General features: G+C 40.5%; 1 protein-coding gene and 1 long non-coding RNA gene across 6 annotated transcripts in view; one reads left to right on the forward strand and one right to left on the reverse strand.

The window, feature by feature from the left end:
* LOC121899060 overlaps positions 1 to 23,057 on the reverse strand; it is a 108,681-nt gene that overhangs the window by 54,873 nt on the left and 30,751 nt on the right. The gene's annotated exons all lie outside the window — the stretch shown is intronic.
* foxa3 (forkhead box A3) lies at positions 171 to 7,912 on the forward strand. 4 transcript variants are annotated; one of them, XM_042414634.1, is made up of 3 exons: positions 171 to 1,434; positions 2,820 to 3,472; positions 4,857 to 7,912. In XM_042414634.1, the coding sequence occupies exons 2-3, from the start codon at positions 3,398 to 3,400 to the stop codon at positions 6,183 to 6,185; spliced, it is 1,404 nt and encodes a 467-aa protein (XP_042270568.1). In that variant the 5' UTR covers positions 171 to 1,434; positions 2,820 to 3,397; the 3' UTR covers positions 6,186 to 7,912. The 4 variants fall into 4 exon arrangements, with proteins under 4 accessions (XP_042270568.1, XP_042270569.1, XP_042270571.1 ...); XM_042414635.1 differs by having other exon boundaries at positions 174 to 252; XM_042414636.1 differs by having other exon boundaries at positions 192 to 252; positions 3,358 to 3,472.

A 23,057-nucleotide genomic window follows, 5' to 3' on the forward strand; every position in this document is an offset into this window, starting at 1 on the left:
AGACAGAGGAAGCATTTGAAGCCCTTAAAATCATATTTAAACCGAAAAACTTAATGTCTTCAATATCTTTATTGCATATGAAACTTTCTTTCCCAAAAGAAATCAGCTCAGCTGCGCAGATTTTAGCTTCTACCTGTCAAGTCAACTGTTATATGATACGTCACTTTTTCCATTTTTGTTGAAGAAGAGGAAGAGGAGGAGGATGAGGAAGTTTAATTATTCCTCCCCAACAGTCCTGCCGTCGTGCTCCTGGTAGGCCGATCTGTCGTTTCCTCCATTAGTGTCAGCTCATTACAACTATTGTTAAACCAATTATAGAGGTGTTAATGGACGATGGAAGGCCTATTGGCATGAAAAAACGGCCCGCAGAGAGAGGATGTGAGTTGAGGGGGGGGGGAGAAACAGATTTTAAAGGAGTATTAGATGTTTATTAAGAGGCAGGATTGAACAAAATAGCAGAGATCATCCTGCAAGACGTGACGTTAGATAAATAAACCGGCTTCATACAATCATTCCTGTATGATTATTCTAACTAGAGGGCAACTATCTCTGTCTGTTTACTCAGTTCATTTTCTTATAAATGCTCTACTTTGCAAATCTCCAGTACAAACAGCTTTCCTGGATGTCTCTTTTAACAACAACATGCATGATGCTACATAAACTTGCATTCTGTATATCGGATTTCCAACCAGCACCTGAAGGCAGCAGGATTGCAGGAAAATATGCAAATAGGACAAAAAATATCCCACGTGTGTCACGCCAATGTGTGGTTAACAATGAAATGATCAGTTTTTGAAAGTATGTTTATATCTGAATCATATGAAGGAGTTCTGCCTGATTCACAGTATCTCCATTCACTTTCTCTAAAAGATTTATTGCATTGAGTTTTGTTTGTTTGGTCTTTCAGTAGAAGGACTTTTTTAGATGTAGGAACTCTGTTCAGACTGGAACTGGATTTATTATAATATGTGTTGGAGGATATGCAGCCCTCAAAAAACTGTTGGTTACTCAGAGGAGAATCCCTCAAAATTCATTTCATTCTCCTTTTCTGGTTTTTAAATCACACAAACACCAACTAACTCTCATTTTAAACAGCACAAATGAATCATTTGCTCATAGCTACAATATCTGATTGAATTGTTATGATCAGGGCCTGGAGGTCAGAGTTTACTAACCTTATTATTTACAACTACATCACCGTGCAGATGAAAAAAAAAAAAAAGCTCATCTCTTTCAGGCTTAATTACATCATTACAGACACTGAGGTGTTAGCTCATTCCACGTGTTAATCGACTTGACAGCGTTTTGCAAACAGGCGATAATCGCTGAGTCTTTACAGGTGATGGCCCGCAGAGCGTCTGATTGACGATATATATATACTATCACACAGCAGAAATATCACCATGACAGGATGATCAATCTGGAGATTTGGTGGTAAATATTAAGAAAAAGGCGTCCTGTGATTGCGCGTCAGAGTGAAATATCCTGAACACAGCCATCAGATAGGCAGCTATAGAGGCCTGTCATAAATATTCATATCGTAAAAAGTGTGTATGTTTCCCTCAGAGAGAGAAATAAACTGTAACCCGCTGTTGCCCGACATTGATTCTCCATCCGACGCTTTCTGCATATTTTTGCTGCGTCTGCGCGCTGATATTCCTTCCTGTTATTTCTTATTTCCTCGGCATCTTTTCTCACAGTCTAATCCCGTCGACCTCCCGCCTGCGCATCAATTACATCTCCATTGACTGACCATTAGGCAGCGGCATTGACATTCAGAGGCCTCCGTCTGCACCGAGGCCTGATGTGTATTCCACAACACAGGAGTCCAAGCCCTATGCATTACACCAGGATTACATTATTTATTGTACTTGTCTGTGGCGACAGGTCGTGAGAGAGAAAAAAAAAAAAAAAACGTTTCCAAGAAGTTCTCAGAGACCTGGTCCCTCACGACTTGATTTACGCACAGATTGCGCACGTAAGCACCGAGGAAACTGTAAGAGATTCATGTGTAACTGACCAAAATGTAACATTTGAAGCTTTAATGTAAATGATAATTAATACTAGCAAAGCATTTACGCACGAACCAACACTTTAATTGGCGTTTTTGTGTGTCTTTTGGTATCTTTGATTCATTTCGTGATGATTTTGCTGCTGTGACAGCATTTCTATGATGGATTTAAAGTCTGTTTTTATTTTTTTATTTTTGGTGGGGTCAGTTTTTAGGCGTTTTCTGTGAAATACATCACATTTACATCACTATCAGGCAAATATTTGACTATCAAAACCCAGAATCTGAAATAAGTTCTGACGGGTATTACAACCAAACTTCAGAGAGCGTGTTAACGGTTCGTAGCCCCAGAGAAGTGATAGCCAAGGGAATTAACGACTTTCACGCCCCACTCCCTACCTCCCGCACGTACACACCCACACACACACACACCCACACACACACATGCATACACACATGTCCCTAAACTGCCCCCCATCCATAATAAAAGTAGTAATATAATGGATCAACTGGTATAATTTTACTTTTTCTATCGTATTCCAATTTTATTTCCAAAAAACTGTAGAAAAATGACAAATAATCCGAGATTTTTTTTTTTATTTGAACAAGTCGTTTTGAGTTGGAAAGACGTGACATGATTTCATTATTTTGTCAAATTCTTTCATCTATTTGCGAAATAACTTTCAATAACTTAGCAACAGGTTAAAACTCAGATATGCTGTTTGATAATTCACATGAACACGTCGCGTCAGCTTTATGAATTTCACTGTTATATTTTTAAAAAACTCACTCAGCTCTGTCCCTAAAGGAATATGGGACAGCCGCATGTCCGGGTGGGCCGGTGCAGCCGCCGGGCCAATATACAGCACGCCAGGGGGCCACATCGGCCTTTTTGCTTGGGCCTTCCTGGATCCCAACACGGTATTCAAATGTCAGGAGTAGGGCGGGACCTGCCGGGACCTTATAAGACGAGGACGACCAGGTTTCTCCACTATATTTGCGCGCTACACCTCCGTCTGTCACACGCTGCGTCCAGAGGCCCCCGGAGGACAGAAAGAACGGGCCAGGAGTCAACATCTGCCGAGCCGAAACAAGATTAAGGTTATGAAACAATGGATGACTGACAAATAAGAAATATTGACTTTACTATTCTCAGGAGCCGAGCGTCACGTCACTCTTTGATTATTTTTTTTTTTCAACACATTTTTGACTCTAGATATTTCTCTCTTGGCAAAAAAGGAGACAACTCTGTGTTTGGATTTTTTTCCCCTCGAAAACTTTCTACTTCGCGGAGGATTTTATATTCGTTTTTTTTTTTTTTTTTTTGATATATTCTTTTTAAAAAGCCTGTGATAGGTGCTTCTCCTCCAAAGACTTGTGTTGGGGATGTTGAGCTCTGTGAAGATGGAAGCCCACGATCTACCAGAGTGGAATACTACTTTCTTCAGCGAGCCCAGTGAGGTAAAGACGCACTCACAAATGAAAAAAAAAACAAACAAAAAAAACAATGACAACATATAAAACACATTGTTTTTATCCCCTCGTGTTGTAAACAGCAGGATATGTCTCAGAGCTGCTTCAGATTCAAGCGAAGAAGAGCAGAAAATGAGTGAAGATTTTATTATTTGCGCATTTTCAACAGGACGAAAAACAGTAATGCTGTGATAAATTATGAAAGAATATGATATAGATTTTACATTAAAACATTACCTACTATGGAAATATTATAATAAGAATTAAATACCTTTAACTATGATAAAGTTAAAAAAAAACTGCGTATCAAGACGCACGTTAAAATTCAACAGGAATATTATAGCAACACCAACAATTAGTATTTATATATTCCTTATATGTTAAAATGCTATTAGAATTTCGCAAATATTATTAAACCCAAAAAAGAAATAACATAGAAACAGTTCTTTCCACTAAAACTTATTTGTTGAATTGATGACAGAGAAAAAAAACATTTCATAATAAATAAACAGGCTCCGACTAAAAAATATTTTTAAAGACATCTGCTGATCAATAGGCCTTCTCCTTTGTGTCGTCGCAGCAGTGTTGCAACAGTTAAGGTGTAAAGGCCTAAATGTAACAAGACTGCGGCAGTTTTTTTGTTGTTTTTTTTTCTCACTAATTCAATTAGAGGTAATTTCATCAGTAGCTTCATTCTCACCTCAGCTCGACCTGATGAAATTACCATGAAGAAAGAGTCTGACAATATTTAACCAACGATCAGTAAGAGGGTCGAGATACCTTTTATCCCCCTGTGGATTTTGTTTCTTCGCATATTAAATACTTTTCCTTCACGCTACAGAGTTTTTTAAGATTTCACAATAAAAGTTTATGTGGACAATTTAAAGCGTAATTAATCGTCTTTGTCAGACACACACACACACACACACATATTTAAAAAAAAAAATCAAAATTCTGCACTTTAGCTTAAATACTGAACAACTTGTTTTTTCCATGGAAGCAGAGGAGGAGGCCGTCTGAACCGAGAGGCACCATGACGCGCTTTTTACGCATTTTCAGGTTAACATCGCTGTGTGAAATCCATGTCCTCTCTCCGCGCACTGAGAGCTTCATTGTGCATTGATAAGGAGTCACTTTTAAAATGGAGAGTCTAACCAGTCTTCTTCCCACATTCAAACATTCATTTCACAGAAGAAATTTAAATTTATATCAACTACTGAGGAGTTCATGTTATTTGTTCTCTAAATGTTCAGAAGTAAATTCAAGATTAAAATTATTTTCACTGCTTGTAACTTTTGTTGCACAACATTTAAAACTTATTATTTCCTCTGTGTTTTGTTGTGAATAACCAGATTTTCCTTTTTGTCTCCAGATGTATTCCTCTCCCAGCACCATGAACTCTGGTCTGGGCTCCATGGCCTCCATGGGCACCAGCTACATCAACCTGAACCCGGCCACCGCCTCCCCTGCAGGTATGAACATGGCGTACTCCACCTCCAGCCTCAGCAGTTCCCCGCTGGCCTCCATGGGCTCTGGGCCCGGCCACATGTCCCTCTCCCCGGTGGCCTCGTCCCTCAGCTCGGGCCCTCTAACCCAGCTGGGCCCCGCTACTCCCGGCTCCTTGGGCTCCTTGTCCCACTACCAGAACATGGGCCAGTCCATGAGCCAGCTGGGATACACCTCCACTGCGACCCTGAGCCGGGCCGTACCCAAGGAGATTCCCCCGAAGCCTTACCGACGCTCCCTGACCCACGCCAAGCCACCATATTCCTACATCTCCCTCATCACCATGGCGATCCAACAGAGCGGCAGCAAGATGCTCACCCTGAATGAGATCTACCAGTGGATCATGGACCTGTTCCCCTACTACCGTGAGAACCAGCAGCGCTGGCAGAACTCCATCCGCCACTCGCTCTCCTTCAATGACTGCTTTGTGAAGGTGGCTCGCTCACCAGACAAGCCGGGCAAAGGTTCTTACTGGACTCTGCACCCACAGTCAGGCAACATGTTTGAGAATGGCTGCTACCTGAGGCGCCAGAAACGCTTCAAGATCGAGGACAAGATGGCGAAGAAAGCGGGAAAGAGCCAGGAGGTGGGCTCAGGTAAAGGAGGCCACGGTGGAGATCACCTGGGGGAGGATCACAGCCCCACAGGAGGATCAGAAGGAGCTGACTCCGCCCACTCAGACAACTCTCACCCGGGCTCTTCAGACGACCAGCCGCATCCCCGAAACTCCCTGGTTCCACTAGACTGCCCGCCGCTGTCCTCCTCACACCTCCACAGCCCACCTGTCTCCCTGCCTCCCTCCTCCTCCACATCATCCTCCATCCCTCCATCCTCCTTGTCTCTCTCCGCCACCTCCTCCTCCTCCAACCCGCTCCTCCACTCCCAGTCTTTAGCAGGTAGCGCCCACCTCCTGCCCAGCGCCATGCAGCAACACATGGACCTACAGAGCGATGCCCTCAAGTCTCTGGACCCCCACTACAACTTCAACCACCCATTCTCCATCACCAATCTCATGTCCAACGAGCAGAAGATGGACCTCAAGTCCTACCAGGACCAGGTGATGGCCTACAACAGCTACGCAGGAGGCTCTCCTGTGGGAGTCAAGCAGATCTACGACAGCCCTGGGCCAGCCAGCATGGACTCAGGCGCTTACTACCAACCTCTGTACAGCCGCTCAGTGCTCAACGCCTCCTAATATGGACATTCACCCCACCCCCATACACATACACACACCTGTCAGTAGAGGTGAGCCAAGATGGAGACTTCTCTTTCTCTCTTCCTTTTCTAAAATGGACACCCAAGCTCTCTTTATCTTCCTCTTTCTCTCTCTTTCCCTCTCTGGCTCATGTCCAGTGGCCTTGGAAGAGACTCACATCTAAAATGGCTGCCATGTTTGAGGGACCAGAGAACCTTTTTTTTTTTTTTTTTTCTCTTTTACCAACTCTGACAAACACAGAGACTGGTTGGTTACACTGAGGATAGAAAAGTGAAGCTGGAAAATTCTACACTGATGATGAAGATATTTGACTTTGTGTGTATGTAAGTCAGATGTCAGATCCCGTCTTTGCCTGTCACAAGAACATTACGTGTGGCAAAATTGGCCTTGTATAAAATGTAAATAGAGCTAATGTGGGGGGAAAAGGATATTTGCATTTATTTATAAAGGGAATAAATTTTAATATATCTTGTATAGCGTTCTGTCGACCAGTTACAACCCAAATGTTAGGGGTTTTTTTATCCAAAGACGGAGAGAAGGAGGCAAGTTTCAGGTTACTGCTTCAGGCAGGTGTTACTGCAGCGGGAGACAGTAAAGTTGATTTTTTTTTTTTGTGTTACAGCATTTCTCACATCTCTCACTACGTTCCGTCAGATCTACCAGATCAGACATCTGTCAATGTAAATGTAGCTTTCGAAGTTTTTTAAAAAAGAAATGGTTTGTTGTTTATGGTTCATATGAAGAAACACAAAGCCATTTTATCCTTGCTGGAGCACAGAGAGGGGAGGAAAAAAAAAGAAGTAGAAAAATTTTGCAGCCAGAAGGAAAGAGGCAAAGTAACTGTGGTAAAAAAAAAAAAAACTAAAAAAAAAAACTTAAAAAGCATGTTGTGTTTATGTCTTTTATTTCCCACAATCATTTCCTTTTGTTACCTATACGAGGGCATTAAAACAAAATGCTTTTCCAGCAGACTGTAACATTTTGAATAACAGATAGCGGGTGAGGTGCATAGAGGAGTTCAGTCAGTTACTAAAACAGTGGAAGGGAGGAGAGATGCACTAGGGGAGGATTTACATACAGTACTTTGCACTATGGAGCTCCCACTGACCAGGTGAGCTGATGGGCTGGTGTGTGTGTGTGTGTGTGTGTGTGTTACAACAATAGTTAGGAACACCCCCCCACCCCCCCCCCCAACACACTGTCAGTGGATCAGCTCAATGGGATCAGTGTAACAAGGTTTCAAATAACTCTCACTGTTCAAAAAGTGCCTTTTCCTCAAACAACTGCTGATCTGATAAGACATCGATGTATAGATGATCTATTGAAGGATTATTCCCAAAAAAAAAAAAAAACAGAGGACGCAGAAGTTTCAGGTCACATGACGTCCTTTGTGGAGCATATTTTAGTTTCAGAGAAATGTCTTTTATTTAAGCTATGTTGCTTTTCAGACTTTGGAAGTGTGCTGATATAATATATTGTTTTATTGTTTTTTTTTGTTGTTGTTTATGTTGGTTTAAATGTGATTACAATCATTCATGTTTCATTTTTCTTATTAAAAAGGCAAAAAATGGGGACAAATTGTGCATTTGTTTTTCTTTTTCAGCAACATTTCGGCTGAAAGTGCTTATTATCAGTGTGGATATAAATTAAATGTAAATATTCAGTGTTAAAATCAGTATTTTGTTGTTTCTTTGTTTCTCAAGCTTAGTATGTTTCCATTAACCTTTCTGAAATTTCACAAAAACAAAAAAAAACACCTCTCTTATGATTTCACATAGAAATAAAATCCTTTAAAAATGACTTAAGACTTAAAGAACACTGTTATACAACTCTTTTATTATATTTTCACACATCTCACTGAATCCAATGTATGACGCATTTTGCAGCAAATGCTTCCACAGTTTTAAAAGCCAGACAATTAAACTAATGCAACAGAAAAAATATTATACCAGGAAAATGGAAGTTTCTAGATCCGGCAGCGTTACTGGCAAAGACCTCACCAACTTGTCCCAGTCAATCAATCAATCGCAGCTCTTTTTTTTTTTTAACCTGACTAGCGGCCGACTGGTGAGACAGTGCTGCAGGAATAGCAGCGTCTTGTTGAAACAGCTCCTGACCAAATGACTGTGGTGTGTGACATGTGGGACTGGTAGACTAAACACGGCTGGCTCACACTGAGAGCCTCAAAGAAGACCTCTGCGCAGGCCATCGGCCCGGGCGGCATCACACACACACACACACACACACACACACACACACAGCGAGACCCGGACCACTCCAAAAACTACTGACCTGGCTCTGACCCTGCACTAGGAAAACTATCAGCAAGTCAACAAAACAAAAACAGAAGAGAGAGGGATTCAGAATGTTTTGCTCTTTAATCTTTACTGTGTCTTCTTGGCCTTGGCGGCGACCGCTGACCGATTAGTTCCTTTTCTATTAATTCCAAACAAACTGCAAACACAAAACATATCACTTCCTGTTCGTGAGTTTTTTCCAAGCAAGAGCCACTAGACAGCTAACATATGGAAACCTGCTGAACCGCTACTGTATAATATCTCTATAAAGATGGAAAATATTGATGCATGTGCAATGTTGCAAATGATGACTTTAAAGATATAAAAAGCTGCACATGATTTCTTTCCTTTACATCTGCAACAAAGTAAAAAGTTCATTTATTGATCCTAGTTTCTGCAGCCGCCTTGTACAGACCTCCTGTCTGCTGCTCCACTGCGCTGTCAGCAGGCCTCCTGTCCACCTGTCTGCATGTCTACCTGTCTGTGTCTGTCTGTCTGTGTCTGTCTGTGTCTGTCTGTCTGTGTCTGTCTGTCTGTGTCTGTCTGTCTGTGTCTGTCTGTGTCTGTCTGTCTGTGTCTGTCTGTGTCTACCTGTCTGTGTCTGTCTGTGTCTGTCTGTCTGTGTATGTCTGTCGTCCGCTGGCAGTTGCTCAACCCAGCCCTGTGTTGTCGGAGTTGTCACGTATTTGTCGCTGCCTTTTCTTCTCTGTCACGTCAAGGCCAGCCAGAGGCTTCAAAAATATAGCAGCAGCACACAAACTCACACATATACACAAACACACACACATGCACGCACACACACAGCATCCATTCCTAGCAGGAAACCGGTAGTGGGTGGGGTCACTTATAGTCTCACTCTTTAACTTCAGTTTCGATCAGTAGTTCCCGATGCTAAAGATCATTGACTACACGTTGCTGCAGAGACTTAAGAGCATTTCTCTGATAATTTTTATGATACAACATCAATATATGGATCTCTAAAAACACACACCTGAAGGTAATGGTCGCTGGTTTGTAGTCTGAGTGGGAATCTAAAGCAGTTCGTCACCTTGCATGCACAATAGTCCCTTCAGAGCAGTTGGCTTGATAAGATAGGCGAGCACTTGCCTGATATGGTCTCCACAGCTACATACAAAGACACACTCAGACACACACACACACACACACACTGCTCCAGGTATGACCAACCTGGCTGGCTCTAAAATGTCACTCTGATACGTCCCCTCGCAGTAATCAGGTGACCAAGCTGATAGTTGTCACATTCAGTCCTGGCTGGTTTTTTTGGGTTTTTTTTAATCTTTTCTCATGAAGGAAAACAGATTAGAGTAAATCCACTGATAACATACTGTGGCTTTAGGTTTTGAAGGTGCAACAATGCAGCAGTTGAACTGGAACAATTTCTGCAACAAAGTAAAAGAAAAACTTAAGCGTGACCCTTACATTCGTAACCTCTCGGTTGTAACCGTCGGCTGACCCAGTTTTCCAAACGCTTAGACTCTTAGAAAAGAGATACCAGCTGCTGATAACAGTCTGTATGTCACAATAAATTAAAGGACAAGTTCACCTTTTTTTTCCCCAAGTCTGTCTAAGAAAAATACTCACATTCCTGTTTGTACATTGAAACAGTTTTTGCTTGCTTGCCAGTATGAACAGGAGGAGCAAGCACAAGATGTTTCATTGTACATAAAGGCACCTGACTATTGTTTTAAGACACACATGAAGAACTTATCTTTTAATCTCCTTTTGCAAATGGACATAATAACCTGCAGAAAGGATTTTGTTTAAAGTTTAAAGGATTAGCATCTTATCCACACATTATTGTGACTGTTATGTGGAGGAATCGCACATGATTTTTTGGGGGGAAAACAAAGATTTTTCCTTCTGTTTATCAGAATCACAATTAATTTTACCACCACTGTTCACTTCTTTTTACCAAATGTGAGAAATTAGTGTCAAACCCTAAAGTGTAGTTCAGAGGATCAGAATTCAGCATGATTGTGAGATAAAAGTATAATTTGGCATTGATTACTGTATTTAGAGATGTACAGTAACTAGATATGTGTCTTGTATTAAGCAACTTTAATATTTTATTCTATAAGACGTGGTCATGACTTTGTTTTTGGGGGGCTATCACCATTATACTGAGCTTATAATGCAGAGCGGAGCAGCAGAGCATGTCTGAGTCCTGGTTCTATAAGCTGTGATGAAGAAATGACCATGAAGCTGCTGTCACTCTATTTTCTAAGGATCAGTAATCTGTACTCAATTACAAGTTTCCGCACTTATTTCTCCCTATTAAAATAAACCCCGGGGGTTGATTCTACTCGTTTGAAATGCTGGGATGTTGCCAAATTTTTAAACGAGTTAAAACCACAGTGTCGCTGTTACAGGGATAGTTTTTTTTGAAGGTGTGAAAACATGGTTTGAGGTGGGAGAAAACGGTTTTGGTGGGAAAGTCTTCTTAAAGATAAGATCTAATCAAAGGATGAATAAGTTTTTGTGGCGGTTTTGCATAATTGGTGGCTGGCTTTTAAAGATCTGAAAGAAGCTTTTAAAAGAGTCAGCAGGGCAGCAGATCTGCGTGAGGGTGACACCGTTGTCATTTTTTTTTTTGTTAAAATGGATATTTGTCTCCTGAGGTGCAACAGTCTTTCAGTTCGCCCTGTTGAACACATGATGACAGCTGCCCTCAGGCTGTACTGCTGGTGACAGTAAATCAAGCATAGAGTCTGCAAGCATGCACACCTGCACAAAGAGCTTCTGTGCTCAAATGAAAGAGCAGAAATAAGACGTTTTTTTCTCCTGCTGCTGTAGTTTATGTATAACCTTCATTTTTTTTCATATTATAACCTTTTGGGACCTTTTTTGATGCTTTAAATGCTGCATTCTCTGCGAGCCAAACAAGCTGAAACCGAGTTTTAGCAAACAAATATTACAGAAACTGATTGAGAGTGAAAAGTCAAGAACGTTTTCATAATTTTCAATGACATTCATGTAATTCATTGAAGATTTTTTTTTAGCAGGTGTTGGCGGATCTCTTCATCAAGATAAAGTCTTGACAGACAGAGAGGAATAAAGAAAGACAGGGAAAGAAAAGGGTGTTGCGTGTTTTCAAGATGTGCAAATGCAAATGAGGCAGTGCATCCTGGATCCTGTTAGGTGGATCTACTATTTACACTAGTTATTGCCTAAGGAGAGGGAGGAGATGAGGGGAGAGAGAAGAGAGGGAAAGACAGAGAAGCAGAGGGAGAGAGAGAAGGAAGGGAGCACCTACAGTTCAACCCTCGGGCTATACTCTCCCTTTTTTCTGAAAAATAGATGACAGACAGATGACAGACAGACAGTTAGTTAGATGGTAAGACAGTCGAGATCGGAGCCTAATCTCACTGAAAAAATTGTGCATAATTGTAGTAAAAAAAAATGTTATTCATATATGTAGGACTTAAATGCATCAAACTAATCATCATAATGGTGAATTATCAGTGTAGCACCTGTTATACATCATGTTCTGCTCAAAAAGTCTTAAAATGGAATCATAAGAACATAAAAAACACATTTTGAAAGCGACAGAGGAGTAAACAAATGAAAAATTGTGCAAAATTTAAAAGATCAAGACATAGCTAATAAACACTGAGAGACAGTTTGGCAGTAAACCAGGCAGAGAAACAGTCAGATAGACAAAAAGCTATAAAGAGGCCATCAGACAGACAATCAGGAGGTCAGTGAGACAGAAAGACAGGCAGACAGAAAGGTAGAGCTGCAGCTCATGAAGAAGAGGAAGAAGAAGAAGAAAAGTTAATAAGACAGTCAGTCAGACACAGCTGAGCCTGATCTCACAACAGATTTATACTTGTTTGTACAAAATGATATGTGAGGTCTTCAAAAAGGAGTGAGGACAGCAAGGACTCACTTTTAACATTATTATAACTGAAATAAGTTGTCGGCTGACAGAAATCAGTCATTTGTTGAGCAAAAATGGCAAACGTCTTCTGTTCCCAGCTTCTCAAATGTGAAGATTTGCTGCTTTTCTCTGTTTGATATGATTGTAAATGAAACCGTTTTGGGGTTTCGGATTGTTGGTCAAACAAAATAAGACATTTAAACTCCTCACCTTTGGCTCTTTGATGGGCCTTTTTTTTTTTTAAAGATTTGTTCTCATTTCATAGACAAACGATGACACACCTAAAAATGTAAACATTCACATAGAAACCAATTAAAACATGGTAACATTAAAAAAAAGAAATAAAAAAAAATAAATAAAAAAATGTAAAGGTCAATGAGTGCAACAATCAGATCAAGCTGCAGCTAATAAACGCTGACACACAATCAGATGGATAAAAAGCTGCAAAGAAGCAGTCAGAAGGTAAATCAGAAATACATCCAGACAAGTACAACTGGGAAAGAAGATAGAGAGACTGTCAGTCCGTAAGACAGTCAGTTAGTATGTAATTCAGACAGACAGGCAGACAGACAGGCAGACAGACAGGCAGACAGACAGACAGACAGGCAGGCAGGCAGACTGAGCGCCACTCTCCAGCAGAGGTACAGATAAGCGGTTGGACTTTGCTCTGTCGGCCGTGGGTGTTGCAAAGAGGCCCGAGATAAAACCACTGGCCTGAGAGACGAACACAGAGGAGGTGGCTGATTACATTTAACCTGATGGTGTGTGTGCGTGTGCGTGTGTGCGTGTATGTGTGTGTGTGTGTGTGTGTGTGTGTGAGTGTGTGGGGAGGGACAGACAGGGAGGACAGTATCGATCAAAACATGACCATTGACTCAGGGACACAACAGATGCGAGTCAGAAAAAAAAAAAAAAGTTCCCTGACAGCAGGCGGCTCCTCTGCTGTTGAGCAAAGCAGCAACAGCAGCAGGAGGTTAAAGGTCAGGGGTTGCTGGTTCTAATCTGCACCGCCTCAGATGATGCTCTTTCCTTGATCTTTGTTTAGGTGCGCTGGGAGCTGCATGTTTAACTGTGAGCCTTTCTGTTCTTTTGCAAACAAAAATGTTAAAATGACGCTGCAGAAATTCATAAATTTATTCATTTTTCATGCAGAAATTAATTCCCAAGCTTATCTTACGATCCCTGAATTTACTGTCATATGTATTTTGTGTTTAATTTTGATTTTTCTTCGCTGCATCCTGTGACTGTTTGCATTGACCCAGTTTCCCTCCAGGGACCATTAAAGTTTCATGTTATCTTATCTTAATTTCCGTGAGTAACATTGTCTCTGTTATGATTACACACAGAGCACCTGCTGGGTTTGTCAAGTCGACCATGTAATGTGACACAGTGAGGATTTCAAAATAATCAAGTCATGTGGTTTTCAAACCTATCGGAGTGTGGTGTCCGCTTACATTTAGCCTCCCGTTGATCGGAAAGGTGATCAGAAGCTGTCATATCGTCGTTAATATACTGGCTGTGTGTTCAGGCTAAACTCCTGCTTCTCCTCTATAGTTTCAGGATGTTTGGTTATGCAGCGGAGGAGGTGTTAAGTACAACATCCTCAGGACTTTGTACATCTCTTTGGCTCTTGTATGTCTGCGGAGATGGATTTTATGATGTCGGGTGCTGAGCTTGGTGAGCAGAATCAGAGGGGAAACTCCCTACATGGTTTGTTTTTATCACTTAAATAAACCTTGACCTACAAAATCACCTCCGCTTCCCAGACCTGGATATCATACAGCCTACTAACATGCAAACTAACTCTAATGACTGTATTACCGTAACCCCAGGCAAAGCTAATGCTGCTGGAAACCCCGGTTACTGGCAGACTGCCCACACATCATCAGAACAATAAAAGTCTGCCGAGGTACCTTTGAGCAAGGTGCTTCATCCCAAACTGCTCTGTAACGGTTCCTGAAGCGAAGCAGGACATCAGGAGGGGAGTAGAGAAAACAGGTTTGATTGGATTTCCAAAGAGAAATATAAGTTATACGCTCAACGAGTACTTTATTAGAATTACTGCGTAAACATGAATGTTAATGCAGTGGACAAAATATTAGGAACACTTTTCATTATACAGTACAAAACCACCACCATCCACTACGACCTCAATAATAAACATTATCACCTCTCTGACAACAAAAAGTGAAAAATATAAGCTTCATAAAAGTTGATATTATGGCAGAGCTGTTGTATTGGATTGCATTAGATTGCAAATGTGTTCCTAAACCACAAAAACTAACCTGCCATAATGACTGAAGAATCAATCATTTCAGTCACAATATTTGCAGCATATAATTATAATAATTAATCTTTCCCATCACACATTACTCTGAAGAGTCTTTTCTTCCCAAAAAAGGAAAAATATAATATTTAATTAACATCTGAATATAAATTAAAATACATACCACTAAAAAAAGATTACAAATACATTTTGACCTTCATATTTTTATCTCAAAGTACAACAGCTGTTTGGATAAAAGCAAACATTTTATTAGAATAAAAATAAAGTCAGAGAAACATTAAGCTTTGAAGCTACATTTATTATCACCTTATGAGATTTCTTACATATCTATCAATTGTTTTATACAAATAAAATACTCTAAATGCATGTTGAAGCAGCACTTTAAAGATAAACTACCTGATTTTATTTCATAGTGCCTCCAAACCACCAAATTTCCTCCATTTTCACAGTAAAGTTTCTCCACCATTCACAGCAACAACAATTATCATTAATGTTCTTCTAACATCAATTCAATAAACAATTAAATTAGTGAAACTTTGTGCGTTTTCCTGCTGGATACTGTCTCATACAGGCCTTTGTGACAGCTGAGAGCAGAAACAAGAGATCTTTCTGGCAGCATGATGTTTATATTAACACTCAATTTTATATCCAGCCAGAATTTTTCATGTTTTATTGACAAGGAAACAAAGAGATATTAGCCGGTGTTTCAGTCTGGGCCTCCTGTTTCTCTCTAGTCAATTTGAACAAACGGAGAGCTGGACTGCGACAGTGTCAGGACAGTGTGAGGAGACATAAAATGTCCACAAGTGTGATGAGACCTTCAGGAATGTTCACCAACATCTGGAGAGCATGTGCCGGGTCAAACACGGAGTGTGAGAGTGTGTGAGCTACTGACTAGACTTTAAGACAACACTACTTGAATTGACATGACAGCCACCACTGTCGGCCGCCTTGTAAATCACAGACACCGAGATATACACACATATGTCTGCACATACACACATAAAGAGACACATAAAGACACACAGGCCGTGTCAAAGGCTTGTTTGCCTCCGGCTCACAGATGGATGAAGCCTTAAAGACCGAGCGTCCATCCAAATCTCAGAATCTGATGGAGCGACGTGTCAGACTGCTCTGTTGAACCTGGCTCCGCTCCGACATTCAAACCTGACTTTACATTGGAGAAGCAGAGCTTTGATTCTCAGCTTGAAACCAATTTGGCCTCGTCAGGCTCTTATTCCTCCCTTGAATCAGGTTTCACTTTATTTGTTCAGTTTTCATGTTTGTTTTTTTTTAAATCCCTGTATCAGAGGACATGAAACACTCGAGTTGTGTAAAAAAAAAAAAATTGCATTTCATCTGTCCGAGGTCCTGCCAACTTTCTCTGCGACATTTAGGAGCTCGCCAGTTTATCCCGGTTTATAAAAACAGATTCAGACGAAGAGAAGAAGAAGAAATAAGCTTCAGGAGAGCAAACTGAGGTTTGGAGCAACTTTGACAGCTATTTGCCAAAATGCCACAAAATTTTTATTTAACTTAAATTAAAGTTTATGTAAAGAGAGAGAGCGAGAAAAAGAAAGACAGACAGACATTATTAAATTAGGGCTGAGATGCGAGATTGAGTATCAGCATTTCTTTGCCTGGAAAATATGTCACCGGGAGACGTCATCACCGGCACAAGCCGGACGCAACTGCATATTTACAACATTTTTATAGTGATTTATTCCTCCATTCTGATACATTTGAATATATTAAAGCTAAAATAACAGTGTAGCTGATGTAAATGTTGCCTAGTTTTTTTTATGCAAATCTTTTCTTGTATCTAATCTATCCTCACGGCACCCTGCGGAGATGCAGTTCCCACTTCAGGAACACTGTTTTGTTTTGATAGATTTACCTGACAACAAACTTGTCAGGTCAACCGGCTGCTGACAGACAATGGATCTCCTCAATCAATAGCAGTTAAAAAAGAGTTGCACTCATTACGACTTCTGTGAGGGAGAAAGGTTTCCCGAGTTAGTTAAATTCACAGATCTCCAAATCTAATGAATCTAAAAAATAAATAAATAAATTTAGTAAGGAATTGTGGTGTGACGGTCCAACAATTTACACAATTGACACGCAGCATTTACAGAAACAAATGCGACTTCAAATCAAACAAAAGTCTGTGTAGACTCGATCTGTGTGCGAGGAGGCAGCAGAATGACGAGGATGACAGCCATGACTTAGCAAACGTACTTGCGACACGGATTACTTGCTGCAAATATTTGCTGCGAATCAGAGAATTAATCTTTGTTTATAGCACAGACAATCTCTGATTGTTTAATATCCTACCAGCTGAAGATCAAATTTGCTTTGATTTATTTATTTATTTTTTTTCTATGTGTGTCATTCAGTCGAGGAACGACGATGGAAGTACTCCCGCCGGCGAGATGGCCTGGAGGCCGACGGCTCAGCTCGTCTCCGCAGAAGAGGAACAATATGAGTTTGCAGCTACATATTCCCAGACACAACACACACACACACACACACACACACACACACATATACATTATACAGTACGCAGGTGCATGAAAGTTAACACACGTACGACTACACACTGATGCACATATACGCACACATTATACCCTGCAGTTATCTTATCAGCCATCACAGGTGTGAGTGTTGAAGTGACCCCACCCATTACCGGTTTCCTGTGTGCGCGTGCGTGTGTGTGTGTGTGTTGTGTTTACACATATGTGACTGCTTGCCTGTGTGTTAGTCCGTATTTTTTTAAGTCTCTATATGTTTCTGTTAATATATATGTATATATATCTGTCTCCTGTGTGTTCATCTGTGGTTTACTATTTATTGTTTCTTTGACAGCACAGGAGCTGCTGTTTTATCAGCTTATCTCGGCAGCCTGTAGATATATAATCCAGAACTGAATATTGAAGGGGAAAATTAAAACTGCACATTACAGGTAACAAAATAAACGAACTGGTGGAAACCAGTACAACCTCAAACTCCAATCTTTTCACAATTTTTTTACACCTTAAATGAAAAAGCACAAACATACCAGACATCTGGATACAAAAGTCTAAGATTTACTTAATTATCTTCTGCATTTCCTTCACTGACATCTCTCAGCTCCTGTTAGATCACTGATGAAAATATAGATGATATTGAGGTGACTGGACTGTAAAACACTCTTTCATGACACGTTCAGCTCTTTTTTGATTTGTTTGTTGTGTTTGGTTCTCCTGCAATCTTCAGTGAGCTTTCATTTATATTACAGCAAAGACAAAAAGGACCAAAATGTGATTTTGTGGTTCCAAATGAATCATCAAATAAAAACATTTACTTCCCCTTCATGTAGCGTTTGTTCCCTTCAGACAGAGGAGTCGGATGCTGAACGGCAGGTTGAACAGTCTAAGGAGCTCCTTAATGTTCTGGGTGTTCACTTTCTAACTGGATAATAAGGAGGATGCTGCTTTTCAAGTGTTTTTGGGATTTATTGTTTCTAAATTCTAAAGTGTAAAGCGAGCACCTACATGTTTGTATCGTCTTATCTCCTCATCTTCTGTATATATGATTCCATTTAGGTTTAACTTTCAACATTTATCGGTAACTAAAGTTAAAATAACCTGAAGATTCAGTTGAGATGTAAACAGTTTTTATTGGCAACCTAATTAATGTTAGAATCTACAATCTGAAAATGAGATGAGCGGATATGAAATGTTGATTAAACATGTATCTGGCGCCTCAGCCTCACTTTAGCACACATTATTCTTCACAAGCAGTTTTCTCCAAACACTGAAGGTCCTGATCCAGAAGTATTAAGTTGATAAGCTTCATTTAGTTATATGATATGTATGAAAGCTTAACCGGGTTTACAGAGAGGAGCTTCTCTCTCTAACAATCTGTCAAAGTTTCATCTTGGCTGATATAATCTGCTGCAGTCAACGTTGTCATTTTAACAATCAGTGCAGTTAAAAATGAGCGGCCTGCTACCTGAATGTTTGTGGTGATAATGAGAACTAAAAGATTTATTAGTTTGGTATTTTGCCACCTTGAAAATCTAATTTTAGCAACGAACAGACTCTACTTTGCTCTCCTGACCCGGCCGCTTCAGACCAGAATGAAACCGAATCAAGCTGTTTTGTGGCCTTTGACCGAAAAACACAGAGACAGTCGCACCACTGTGACAACTGCAGTCAGGCACTCAGAGTTCATTAGCTGTGTGTGTGTACAGCTGGACACACACAAACACACACACACACACACACACACACATGTAAGTAGGGACAATATAACAGCTAAGGTTGCGGCCTGTGGTGCTGCGGAGGCAAAAGTAGCTGAGAAGTTAGAGAAGCAGGTTTAGGCACCTTCAACAACGTGCCTTTGAGCAAGATGCTTCAACCTCAAAATGCCTGATGTTCAACAAAGGACTGTGGTTGTCAAGTGATAAAGATTCTCAGTTGATATGAAGTGTGTTAGTGCTAATCCCGTTTGACACTTAATCACGAGAACAACCAAAAAAAACATACAAAAATTAGTATATAAAATGTAAATCACATCTGCACAGGTGTTCAGGGTTTTTCACCTGTCTGTACACAGGTGTGCAGGTAATTTGGGCTGTCTGGGCGTGTGCAGACAACGTATGATTGGCAGCGGTTTTGTTGCTTCCACCTGTGCGGGCGGAACAACCAACACCTTTAAGATATCATCAGGATTTTTGCAGCATGTCTGTGCCAACATCAAACTGAAAATGAGCCAAAATAAATGGGAACACTTTTATTTTATGTTACAGTTTCTGTTTCTGTTTCTGAAGCTGTAATATATGTATATCAACAGCAGCAGGATATGAATTTAAAAGAAAAAACAATACATTTTTTGCCTCTTTTATACAGTATGCACATGGTTTTCAACTGAAGCCTGATTGATTTTTCTGACAAACTACTTTTATAGATTTTTCAACATATCAAAAAATAGTTACAAGCTTTTCACATTAAAACAATATACACCTCTAAAAAAAAACCCCGCAATGGGTGTTTTGAAGATATTTTTATAAAAAGACATTCATGCCATCATCAGTGTGAACAGATGAGGGATGATTGACAGCTACAGACTGATCCTCCCCTTCCATGGACGTGTTACTGAGGAGTCTGAAGGTCCCTCTCACTTTCACCGACCTGTTACTGTGAATGATTTGTTTTTCTACCACTTCAAAACAGAGGCCCCCTGGCTAGCACCAATTAACAGCGACACACACACACACACATATATCCAGTGAGAGGCTACTGCAGCACCCAGCTGGGGCAGATTAGTGGCCCTCCACCCACCTACTGTGCTGCCACGATAGATCAGAGAGAGAGAAAAAACCCTTTTACTGTTTCTGTTGTCTCTCTGAAAGAGCCCACGTTACCTGAAGTGGTTCCTGACCTGCTTATCTCAGAGAGGATGAATGTACTGCAGTGACCTTAAACGTTCAGTATTATGGATTAATATAGTTACTATGAATTTAAAGTTACTATAATTCTACTGCAGACTTTTTTGTGCCAACTATCAGCCATTTAAATCATGAATTCTGCTCTTGTGAACACAATATTTTTTATTTATTTCAATAAAAGCAGTAAACAAAGGAAGACATCTGTTCACAACCAACGTGAGCAAATGTGATTGAACGTGACAAACATGCAGGCCTACACACTAGTAACAAATGGAAGTATGTGTACCTATGTGAATGTGTTTTTATATATCTTTAAGGGAAAGTATAAAGTGTTTGGAACATACAGACAGTACAAAAGTGGATTATGCCACAATGATGGTTTTAGATACATTTATAAACATTTAAGGACTTTTTAGCTGTGAAACAGGGGCAATGTATGTGAAGCAAATTCAAACTAACCACAGCTGTGGTCTTCTGCAAAGGAGCAAGATAGAAACATTTCAAAGCTTTTCAACCTACAGGTGGTGAGTTCTTGATACTCTAAAGATTTTAGGTGGAGTATTCCTTTAATTTTGCTCTCCTGGGCCACCATGTTGAACATTCAATATGCAATCAACATTACAGTGACAGAGAAGATACACAGACTGGTATAAGTCTGTGGTTTCACAGTGATGTGAAGTTTTTAGAGCTAAACATCTCTTTTGTTGTAATGTTTCAATCTCTGCAGGGAAATTTTGTTTCCAAATTTTCTGAGCACCTCTGCTGGAGCTGGAAGGGATTCAGTGTCTTGCTGAAAGACACTTTGGTAGGTTGAACCAATCCTCAAGATCCAGCAAGATCCCAACCTGATGCCCTGATCCACTGCTACAAACTCATCCAGTCATCAGTGCTGTTATGTGTGGTGCAACATCGCATCCTCTCCACTGAAAACAGAGAAAAACAAGGCAGGAGTGTGGCGACAGGTCGCCATGGACACAGTCTAATATGGCTCAGCATGTCTTGGTGTCCTTAATGGACCAAATTGTGTTATGGATGTAACCGTCCTGTCTGTTCATCAGTCAGACTGTTATTCTACCTTTCCAAAACCCAAAATGGACGTGGTCTAAGGAGGGGGATGATGAAGAGGAGGAGGAGGGTGGGAGGACGAAAAAAGCAAGGGAAAGGATTGAAGGCCAGTGATGGGGGGAGGAAGCGGGGGAGGCGGCTGCTTCCAGAGGATGAATGAGAGCTACTATGTCTGCTGGCTCCGGACTCTGTGCGTGTGTGTGTATGTGTGTGTGTGTGTGTGTGTGTGTGTGTGTGTGTGGCTGAACAGGGCTCCTTGAGGAGAGTCTGACAGCCTCTCACGCTCAGGTAGAAAAGCTCCACTTATTTTCACAGCGCACACTGAAAACACGCTGCTGGACGGTTTGGCCCACTGCAGACACCGTAGAGGGGAAACATGGCTGTGATGATTTTATTAATAACTGATTAATGATCACTAAAAAAACACACATTTTTGTAATTTTCATTACATTCCAGTCTCATGTCTGAATAAGCATCTGAGTCACTTTTACGCAAAAGTCACAACAGCAATCTGACTAGATGTGACCTAGTAACACTTTCAACACTTCAACAAGTTGTTGAATTTTTCATCTCACACTTTACTTCATCACTTTTGTCTGACTTGATAAAATAGAAACAGGATTTCACTGTCTAACAAGCAAAATAAGTTTTAAATTCATCATTGATGCTGGCTGCGAGAGAACTGATGAAACTCTCTCTCTTCCTTCCTTCCTTCCTTCCTTCCTCTTCATCCTTCATATCATTATACTCACACAGAATAAATCCATAAAGAACATTTACATAAGGGACACCGATGTCTGAATGAAAGCTGCTACTTTAACAGATAGATGAAGCCAGCAATGTTACATAGTCCGTGTCTGAAAAGCTCTTTAGACAAACAAATAAAATATAGAAAGAATATAGAAAGTAAATGTTGTGCAGACCACAAAAGTAACCAACTTAGTCTGGCTCCACAATGCTGCAGGCGTTGTGGAGCCAGACTCAGGCTGTTGTCACTGATGCTTAGTTAATCATAATCACACTATTTGCAAGATGAGGCATTAAGTAGCACAGGCTGCACAATGTCAAACAATTTTTATCATGACAATACAGCACAATCAAAATTTTATGATCGGCACACACCCAACAGCAAACCAAAGTCAAACTAACCGCAGTAGTTCATACATATAAAACACAAACCAACCACCGACATTCAGCCGTAAGTAGAAATGCGGACGATGTCGTAGAGAAATAAACATTAAATGTAACTGTTGGGTCTCTCGAGAAGAATGAAGACTTCTTCTACAGGCGCCAATTTTATAAAATCAGAGAGAGAAAGCATCATAGGAGTGATTCATTTCTATTAACTGATGCTTTCCTGCAAAATTCAGTACAGATAGCATCTTCATAAACGACTTTTTGGCAGCACCTAGAAGTTGTTTGATCCTCCAAGTCATTGTCATCATGTTATCACTCTATCTTGATTTTCCATATTGCCATTTAGCTGTTATGGTTTATTCTGCACAGACGACATCTATTGCATATCTGCTCATCCTACAAGAGGGATCCCTCCTCCGTTGCTCTTTCTGAGGTTTCTTCCTTTTTTTTTTCCTGCTTCATATTTGACATAACATATTGAGGTGATGCTTCTTGACATTGACTGACTCAAAGGGGGCCTGCATCATGTGTGATGGATGATAGATCTAGTTGCCGCAGAGATAAGAGCATCACTTCTATGACAGAAAATACCCTGAAGCGACATGATGAACTTGCTCACGAAAAATACCTGAAAATCAACTTTTTTTTTCAAAGAAAAAAAACAAAACAACAACTGCTAAGCTAATGAGCGCTGTTAAGATCCACACAGCAGCGTCCTTGACAGCAGAGCAGG

This window comes from Thunnus maccoyii, chromosome 6 (genome assembly GCF_910596095.1).
Source record: "Thunnus maccoyii chromosome 6, fThuMac1.1, whole genome shotgun sequence".
NCBI lineage: Eukaryota > Metazoa > Chordata > Actinopteri > Scombriformes > Scombridae > Thunnus > Thunnus maccoyii.

Bases quoted from the DNA above. Each gene is read 5' to 3' on its own strand.
- foxa3 (XM_042414634.1), top strand. From the start codon at position 3,398: ATGTTGAGCTCTGTGAAGATGGAAGCCCACGATCTACCAGAGTGGAAT. The intron at 3,473-4,856 runs GTAAAGACGCAC...TTTTGTCTCCAG, and splicing joins TCTTCAGCGAGCCCAGTGAG to ATGTATTCCTCTCCCAGCAC.